Source organism: Euprymna scolopes, chromosome 16, assembly GCF_053919585.1.
Source record: "Euprymna scolopes isolate OS-2025 chromosome 16, ASM5391958v1, whole genome shotgun sequence".
Taxonomy (NCBI): Eukaryota; Metazoa; Mollusca; class Cephalopoda; order Sepiida; family Sepiolidae; genus Euprymna; species Euprymna scolopes.
The window spans coordinates 144,097,978-144,107,977 of NC_136497.1; the positions used below are offsets into that span (position 1 = coordinate 144,097,978).

Genomic DNA, 10,000 nt, shown 5'->3' on the forward strand with positions numbered 1-10,000 from the left:
AATCGAATCACACTTTTTAATAATTAATATATTTATTATAATGTGATTATAATATGATTCCCCATTCTAAAACCTTAAATATACATTGTTTTTCATCTATAATTTTTTTCATATTTTTGTTTTTATTTTTTAATTTATTAATTGTAACAAGCGCTAAAAGTTTGTATATTACTATTATATAATAGTAACTTTGTCTGTGTGAATTCGTTTCTTTTTATTGTTTACACGAAGGTACTTTATGTGTCTGGCAATGTACTACGATAGGTTTTGTATTGAAATGTGTAATTATATATTGAGAACACATTTTATTATATTTTGATAAGATATTGTATTATATTTGATGGGAATAGCATGTTTCCTTGTAGTTAATTTAAAAAAGAAAATTCAGATTATCGCCTAAAATCATTTTCAGCTAAAGAAACCCCCGTGGAATTGTTTTGTAACACTTGTAACATGTGTTATTGAAACACATGTTACAAGTGTTACTTGACTGACCCCAGTTACAGATCGTAGAAAATATCAAGTTGGATGCTTTGGATTTTTTTTTACTTGGGAGTATTCACCTATCAAGGCCCGAAGGCCATTCGAGGATTAGAGTTAATGAGTGTACGGTAGTCACGGAGACAACACCGTATTAATAGTTAGGGTGGAAATGGGGTAGAAATAGATTACTTAGGGGTGGGGCGACTTTCAAAAGTCGAAATCTGTTTGATGGGGAAAATAATGTTTATTGTATGGAAAAGTTGGTGAAATCCGGTTTCAATTTCGATTTATATTTCATGGAAATCATGTGAGGTCGCACATTGGACGCTAATTGTTTTCAAAAAATGTTCAACGATAAATTATTTTTTGACTTATTTCTTCAGTTCTTATTTTTTTTAAACGAACGAACGTTATAAAATGAGACTTCTACATTTTACTTTCCCTTCTTTTTTAAAATATTGAATTATGGTCGACTATGTTTTTCATTTTTAGATAAAAAATATAAAATTATTTGTTGTCATAAGATTTTTTTCTTTTCTGTTCACTTTGAAATAAAAAAAGGAAATAAGAAATTTACTTTTCTATATGCAATGACACGCATAAATATTGGAGGCATATTATTTGTTATGACTCAAATTTATGTTCGTCATTTTGTTTGTCATTTGATGAATAATATCATTTAAAGTTGTGTCAGTTGTATGTGGAAAAAAATAAAAACCTTATGGTTGAATACATTTTTTTTATCAAAGTTTAGATTATATATAATCTAGTTAATATTTTTTTTTTCAGTTTGGTTTTCATCTTAATTCTTCATCGATGGCGTCTGATCAATACCTATCATTCTTCCAATGTGTTGTATGTGAATCTCAATTAAACGAAACTTCCAAGACTTTACCATGTCTTCATAGTGTGTGTAAATCATGTTTCCGCAACACATTAGAAGATGAAGAGACAGAAGGCAAATGTCCGCAATGTGGTGACGGATTTCACAATTATAAAAGCTTGACCCTTTCACCTATTTTGGCCAATGAATTTAAACGCCAACGATTATTGCTGCCCGAATGGCAATGCGACACTTGCATGGAAGATAACGGCATATCAGTAGGAGAATATTGGTGCATCCAATGCGAAAAACTGTTTTGTGCCAATTGCTTGCGGTTCCATAATAAACTTCATAAAGAACACATTTCTAAAAACTTGGGCGAAATGAAGAGGGTTGACGCCATTGAAATGATGATGGAGAAACAATGTTTGTTGCACGAGAAAGTCATAGAATTGTTTTGTAACAATTGTAACAAGTGTTATTGCAACACATGTTACAAGTCTCACTCGACTGACCCCAAGAACATAAACTGCATGAACGTGCCTCCGTTATTAGTGAAAGAGGAGACGTTAAAAATAAAAACTCAAGTTCCGAACCTGGAGAAAGAAATGAATGAATTTAAGGAATTCTTGCAGTCATCAAATGAAAATGTTTTCAAATATACGGATGAATTAAATCTTGAATGCGAATCTAAATGCCAGGATGTTTGGATGTTTGGATGTATGAACAAATCGTAGAAAATGCCAAGTTGGATGCTTTGGATCTGTGCCAAAAGATAAGACAAGAAACGGCAGAAGAAGTTAAAAAATGGCAGAATATTTTTGATAAAAATACAAGAATTCTCAAAGAAGTTGAAATCTGGTTGCTGAATTTACAGTATTTGCTCCGTGAAGATCACCAAGATCGAGAGGTCTTGTGTGGATTAAAACTGTTGGCATCAAGACTTCCATCACGGCATCTTAAAACGATGCGATCGAATAAAACATGTGAATTGTGTTTCACATTGCCTGACTGGTGGCATCAAGCGATGGAACCATTGGTCAGCAGACAAATCCCATCAGTGTCTTGTGTTCGGAAAACAATTCCTGTAAAAAAACTTGTAAAAGACAATCAATGGATTCTACCTGGATCAAAATCGCGAGATATCTATACAATTTTAATCAACGAAAAAGATGATCACATTTTTTTGTGTGATTATGAAAATAAATCAATAATTGAAATGAGTGAAATCGGACAATTTGTGAGTGAATTTTTTTTGTCTGATAAAGAAAATCAAAATTTTAAACCTGTTGACATATGTTCAATTTCATGTGAAGAATTTGTTGTTTGTGGAATTGGAGAAAATAAACTAATTTTTTTGAAAAGAATTGAAAGTGATCCATTTTTACAAACACAAAAAATCGTTCCAACAACAAGCGAATTTTATTCCGTGTGTGTAAAAAACGAAACCATTTTTACTTGTGATTCTGATTTCGGAATTCATCATTTTACAAAAGAAGGCATAGAAATTAAAACAATAACAAATGAAGGATTGGGTATGTCAAAAAATTGTCCGCGAATCCGTGTTGATTTTTCCAGTGGGAAATTTTGGGGTTCAAGTGATGATCATTCTGAAATGTTTTGCTTCAATTCAGAAGGTAAAAAAATTGATTCGTTTGAAAAAGAAAAAACTTTTTTTGATTTTAGTTTGACTGAATTTGGACAATTTTATTGCAATGTGGACGGAATTTTTTCTTTTTTTCCACAAAAAATTCTTTACCCTTTACAGAAAGGACTTGAAACGTATCCAGCGCTTTTTGTTTTTCAAAACAAAATATTTATTTGTGTTCAAAATGATGAAAAGTGGATAATTGAAATTTTAAAAATATTTTATTGAAAATGAATTTAAAATCTTTAAAGCATTTGAACATTGCAATATATTTGTGGTAATAAAATAATAAAATATTTATTTTTTACTAATATTTTTCTGTTGTTTTTTTATAAAATCGTATTTTTTATTTATTTTCTAAATGATAAAAGAATAAAAACACAATTGTTTCTATTTTATAATTTTGTGACCATCAATATTTTACGAGAATTTTACCGATTTATTTAATTTTCAAAGAATTTTCAATGAGTCTTACCTGGTACAGATTGAGTAGGTGTTGTTTGGACCAGTAAGGGATACGTGTTTGACAATCAGTCAAATCCAACAATTGTACTTCAATGCCATGTAGGAAAAAGGGTGATAAAAATTTATCAAAAAAAAAAAAAAAAGAAGCTACAGTAGTCCAGCACTTGTCTAAATTTATTTAAAATTGTTGCGTTGTTGTTGCATTTTTTATTTTACATGAAAGTCAAGAGATACGTCTTTGACAATCAGTTTATTCCAAGGCAAGGGATTCTGGCTAAGAATTGAACCCTCTTTTGGTTCAATCGAAATCGGTGGGGAAATATTAAGTTGAGAAAAAAGTTTTTGTCGACTTTCAAATTTGTATTTCAAATGATGTATTTTCAAATAAGTTTCTTTTTTACTGAATATATCATTTCAAAAAGCGTTTTCCAATCCATCTTATGTAAAACATCTTTTCTCACATGTTGAATGAAAGACGGAAAAAAGTAAATTTACACAATTATTTTTTCATTTCAAGCTCGGTCGAAAAGATACTGACACAGCTCGCGATATCAACGAAGCTTTGGCACAGGAGCCAATACTTAACGCAATGCACAATGGTGGTTTAAGAAATTTTGTGGCGGCGACGAGAGTCATAGTGTCGGCCATCTAATATTGAAAGTAATCAATTAAGGGCGTTAGTCAAAGCCAATCCATGCACGACTGTTCGAGAACTTGCTTTTGAATTAGATGTAATGTATAAGACGATTTCCAACCACTTAAAAACAACCAAAGGAAACGCCGTTATGAAATATCAACTCCCCTTTCTTACACAAGAACGACCCGTTTCTCGATGGGTTTTTGACTTGGGATAAAAAGTGAGTTTTTTACAAGAATCGACGACGCTTAGCTTTCAGTGCTATTTTTTCACCACTTATCACCACTTATCAAGGCCGATAGGCCACTCAAGGATAAGGGTTAAAGATTGTACAGTAGTCAAAAGGACAATATAGTAATCGATAGTAATGGAAGTTCGGTAAATTTTTTAACTTAAGTGGAACGGCTCATCAGAAACTTGTTCACGTTGGACTTGAAGACAACCATATTATAGACAGCTGGAAAGCAGGAAAACGGAAGACAATTCCACAGGAGTGCAGTTCTAAGAAAGAAGCTTTGATCATGGAATATATGTTTAGGTTTAGGCACAGATAAAGAGTGGGAGGAATTATTGATAGTGTTTTCAGCTAGTCGAGTGTTTCTTGTGAAAGTTTGGTGAGGGGGGACCATAGATTGGAGCTCAGTCGAACACTTTCCATGATAATAACGGTAGTTTAAGAAATTTTGTGGCGGCGACGAGAGTCGTAGTGTCGGCCATCTAATATTGAAAGCAATCAATTAAGGGCGTTAGTCACAGCCAATCCATGCACGACTAGTCGAGAACTTGCTTTTGAATTAGACATAATGTATAAGACGATTTCCAACCAGTTATATGCACGATAATGTTCGACCTCACATTGCTAAATCAATTCTGCAGAAGTTGAATGAATTGGGCTTAGAAACTGTGTCTCATTCGCCATACTCTGGAGACCTGTTACCTCCCGACTATCGCTTTTTCAAGCATTTTGACAACTTTCTACGTTAGAAATGCTTTACAAAATTAGTGATATGTCGTGTATAATGCTAAGCAAGCGTTCAACAACCAACCGCCGGTGTCAGTTTATAAATATGAGCTATCTGCTCATATGCAAATTATACTTAATTTGCATATGACTACATCACCCTATGACGCAGGAGCTTCATGCCGCGAATACTTTTACTTCTTCTTGTGCCCTCCTCAACATCTTCCTTTATCTTTCTCCTTTCCCTTGGAGATCTGAAGTTTTCACGTCTTTCCTTCTGACCGAACTGTTCCTCCTGCATATTCTGATATTCTGGTTCAGTATATTTTCAGTTTTTTCTTTAAATCATCTTCATTTAAATCTCTAACACATATATGTTCTTGATGTAAGACTCCCGCCGTAGGTCAGCAGATGTGGCCTCTGACCCTGTCAAAACTGCAATGGCTGTAGTCGTCCTCTTCTGGGAGTACTTAACAGGATTCTTTAGCGTCGCAGGTCTCGTTGTCGGTTCCTGATGCTGACCTTCATTAGAATTCAATTAGCTTCTCATGCAGATCAAAAGAAAACCAACCCAGAGGATTCTAGTCTACTAAAAGTTAATTCACGAATATTACCGGTGTTTTACATATATATACAATTGTTCGGTTCGATTACACCAGAAGACAGTCCAAAATCTTATTCTTCGTTCTCCACGATAGCGACCATGATGGAAAAAGTGGGGTGGGTGGCGTTTTCTTGGGTGTGTTTTTCTCTCGAGATTCGACCCCGATCTGATAATTTTGGCCTGGGCATTTGCTAATATAGGAAGGTGATAGGGTAGGGTAAGCTGTTCCTCAGAACTCAACACGTTATTTGGGAAATTCCCGAATCCTTGCGTGTGTGCAACCCTAACATAACTTCCATAGGCCTGCGAATCTGGGATCAGAACTCAAATCTATTCACACGCTCAGAAGGTTAACACTGACCTCTCGCACTCAAGAAACAAGAAATCCTGAGCATGGGTTCGTCAGGCCAAACTAATGTATGATTTCCTTCTTTAATCTGACATCTTTTGTCACCTTTCTCAAACAATAAAATATATGTCTGTTTTACAAAAAACATAATAAATTCATCCCTTCAGATAGTGTACCCACTGTTGTCCCGACACCCAATTAACGCTTAACAAACAATACCCAGCCTTACTCAGTGTTTTAGGGGGTCTTTATCTCCCCAATGGGGAGCGATATCGCTCTCTTAGGCGGTCACGCCACATTGATAACAGATGTTATTTCCAAAATTTCCTATTAATTTTTCAATAGCTTTTTGAAAATTTGCACTTGCCGTTTTTATGTCACACGACGTCCTTTTCCACCTTAACATATGTGTTTTTGGTCGTCACTTCTTTAAAATTGGCATCTATAGGTATTTGGTTGTAAGCTGATTTTAGACCTATTTTTGAAAATACTTTCATTCCGGCAAGTTTATGTAAAGCTACTTCCACATTTGGAATAGCGTACGAGTCGGCGCAAACTTTATGGTTCACCCCTATTTTATAATCTCCACAAATTCTCAAGTCACCGTCTTTTTTTTAATACCACGACGGTGATGCCCATTTATTTCCCCTTAGAGGGTCAGGTTCTAATAAATCTTCATTTATTAACTTCCGCAACTTAGGATGGAATACTGCTGCCACATTTTGGCAGGAGCTGCAAAAAAACAGCCTATCCTGCCTTGACAGAATACAAAATAGACTTTGTGGCTTAGTGGGGGATGCCCTTTTCTCTTCCCGGTAACCTCTCTCCCACAGAACAGACGTAGCGAGCCTATATTTGTTTTCTCGTTATTTCCATGGCAAGTGTTCGTCTGAGCTCCAATCTCTGCCCCCCTTCGCCAATATTTCACGATAAACACCTGTCTAGCCGAAATCTTTATATGTGCCTTAATTAAAACGTAAATTCCATGAACAAAGTTTCTTTCTTAGAAGTACACGCATGTGGAACTCTCTTCCATTTGCCTGTTTCCCACCTGACTACAACTTGGATGTTTTCAAGTCCAACATAAACAAATTCCTGATGAACCGCTCCCTTTTATCAAATCTCCAATACTAAAGATTACTACGATACTATCCCAATTATTACTGTACACGCAATAACCCTTATCCTCAAGGGGGTGTAAAAAAACGCCTCTTATGTGAGAAAGAGGTTGCAGGGAAGAGAAAAGGCACTCCCACTAGGCTACAAAGTATTTTCTGAACTCTGTCAAGGCAAGATAAGATTTTTCTAGCAGCCCCTGCAAAGATGTGACAGCAATACTTCATCCTTGGACGTACCTGTCTTTTATATATGTAGAGTATTGCATCAGCAGGTAGGTATCTACTGGATCGATAGAAGGATCCAATAATATTTCCAGCAACCTTGGCAACAGATTTGATGTAAGTATTCCATTTTAGAGTAGGAGTAAAGATCAAACCCAAAAGCTTGTCAAAACATGGAGCCTCCCCAAGACGAGAACCATTCATTTCAACTGATGACACATGGGGATAAGAACGTTGATGATGTTTGACTGGCCAATGAGGTTTGCGTTTGTTCCAATCACAGGAAAAGTAGCTGACAACTACTGCCAGAGAAGTTGTACATGTGTAGCATTGGATTGCGATATACAGAAAATAGAGAGATATTTTTTCTGCTTATTTTTATATTGCAAAGAACAACATCCTTGTTATTAGCACAACGTTTCGGTTGTTGAAACCTACGACCTTCATCGACTGTGAAATTCATGTTTTTTTTTTATTTTCAACAAAGGAAAAGAGTAATAGCTTTGCATTGCAATAATTCAGACCGTAGGTTAGAAGGTGTATCCGTGAATTATTAAAAAATCCAATCTTGGCTTAGATATTTTTAAAGACTTTCAATTTTAAGTGAAAACCTTTTGCTAATTATAAATATTAGTGAAGAAATATTTTACGAAACAGTGGATAGACAAGGAAAAATGTTTTTTTTTGTGAAATTACCTTCCTTGTCCTGGACATATTTATTTGCTTTTCTTTTTTTTTTCTCATGTAAATTTGTAATTAAGGGAATCCAACTGCGGTTAAATTCGATACATGGACGACTTATGATATTGTTGTTGTTTACTATATGTGTGGCTTCTTATAGTTTTCTACGTTCGGGTTTTCTATATTTCCGGCTTCACTGGTGAAATTAAAAAAAAAAAAAATCATCCCAGCCGTTTTTGGAATTTATAGGAAATGAACTCACACACACACAAATGAACTCACATACACACAAATGAACTCACATACAGACAAAATTCTTTTTATATAACAGAAATAGATAAAGAAAGAGATGATAAAAACGCAATAAAGATAACAATATCACGTAAGTATTAATCGTATAGATGAATATAGATCGATAAATTAAGCATTTCAAAAATATATAAAAACAAAAAATGTTGAATTAAACTTAAATAAATTGTATTTTCGTTTATTGTTTTCAAGGAAGTTAAGTATATTTCGCAGATACGCCAATTTTCATGATCATTATTATTATAAATCATCCAATCAAATTGCTTCAAAGTTATGTGACGTCACACATTTTTATAAAACTGGTTTTATTTATATTTCAGCAATTAAACTAAACTAGTTTCTTCTTGAAGTTTAAAAAATTTGTTAAAGACGATAAAATGTAAGTAACATTTTATTTCAAAATATCACATTAAGTTTTAGAATTTAATATTTTTTTCATTAATATAAGCAATATCGATTTTTCACTTGTGTATGTTATTTTTTTAATTGATATCAATTTATTTTATTTTTTTTGCGGAGGTTTACACTCAAAATGATTATACATTATTGCAATTAATAAAAACGTGGATATTTAATAAATTTTAAGAAGTGATTTTATTTACGATTTGTTATTTCCAAACAAAATATCTAATTGTTTAATTCAACAGTATATTTTATAGAATGAATTTCTTCTTTAATTTTGACCATTTACATTTTTCTTTGTTTTTCTTTCGGCTTTTTTTCAGACAAAAAAGGGTGTTTTCATCTGTCATTAGGTCTGTGTTTGGACAGGACAATCGTAAAATATCGTTGCTATCTATTTCTTTGATTTTCTTCTTTTAATTTTGTAAAATCTAATTTTACGATCCTACGTTTTTATTTTCGAGTGAAAAATAGTTTTCGTTAAATCCAGCAATAACCTTAAGTGCGAGTTGACAAGAAAAGTTCCTTCCTACGCGCTGATTCTTGGGCTGTTTCTTTTTTTTATATATTTTCTTTTGTAATACCGCTGGCATCCCTGAAGGTTCCATCCTGGGCTCATCTCTTTTTCTGGTCTTACATTTTTAGATCATTCTTAGAAATTAATCAAGAGTACATCACAATGTATGGAAAGACTTCAAAGACCAACAATGACGAAGATCTTTCTGATTCTCTCTTTTCTAATCTTGCGAACGTTGTACAATGGAGAAAAAGGTGGCTGGTTAATTTTAATGCATCAAAAACCAAACTTATCTTTTTTTTTATCATAATTGCCCTGATCCCTATCGTGCTCTGGCGAAACCTCGTGTCTTGACAAGCTACTGGGACTGACCGTCACTCCTGATCTGAAAGGGAACACATGCATCAAATCTGTTGCCAATATCACTGAAAATAATTAGATTACTCTACCGCTTTAGTAGGTATCTTATTGCTAGGGCAAATCTCTATCTGAGCCAGATACGCCCAAAATGGAGTACTGTTGTTACATCTGGGTAGGATTTTCTTGGTGCACCTAATCCTGCCTTAATAGAGTTCAAAACCGGCTTCGAAACTTGTTTTCTTCACTTCAACCTCTTTTCCACACAAGAGACGTTGAAAGCCCGTATCTGTTCTATCGCTATTTTCATTGCAAGAGCTCAACTCAATTCCAATCTATGGTCCCTCTTTGCCAAACTTTCACAAAACCACATACGATTTCTTCCACTCTCTATTTGTGTCTAAATGTGTCTAACGCATATTTC

General features: G+C 34.0%; 1 protein-coding gene across 2 annotated transcripts in view; it reads left to right on the plus strand.

Moving 5' to 3' along the window:
* The window catches only part of LOC145296140 (protein PML-like), a 21,089-nt gene extending 17,828 nt beyond the window's left edge, over positions 1-3,261 (plus strand). For both annotated transcript variants that reach the window (XM_080142313.1, XM_080142314.1), the window contains one exon: positions 1,273-3,261. In XM_080142313.1, the coding sequence (XP_079998439.1) occupies positions 1,300-2,043 (744 nt within the window). In that variant the 5' untranslated portion in view covers positions 1,273-1,299 and the 3' untranslated portion in view covers positions 2,044-3,261. The remainder of the gene's footprint in view (positions 1-1,272) is intronic.
* The last annotated feature ends 6,739 nt before the right edge of the window (positions 3,262-10,000 follow it).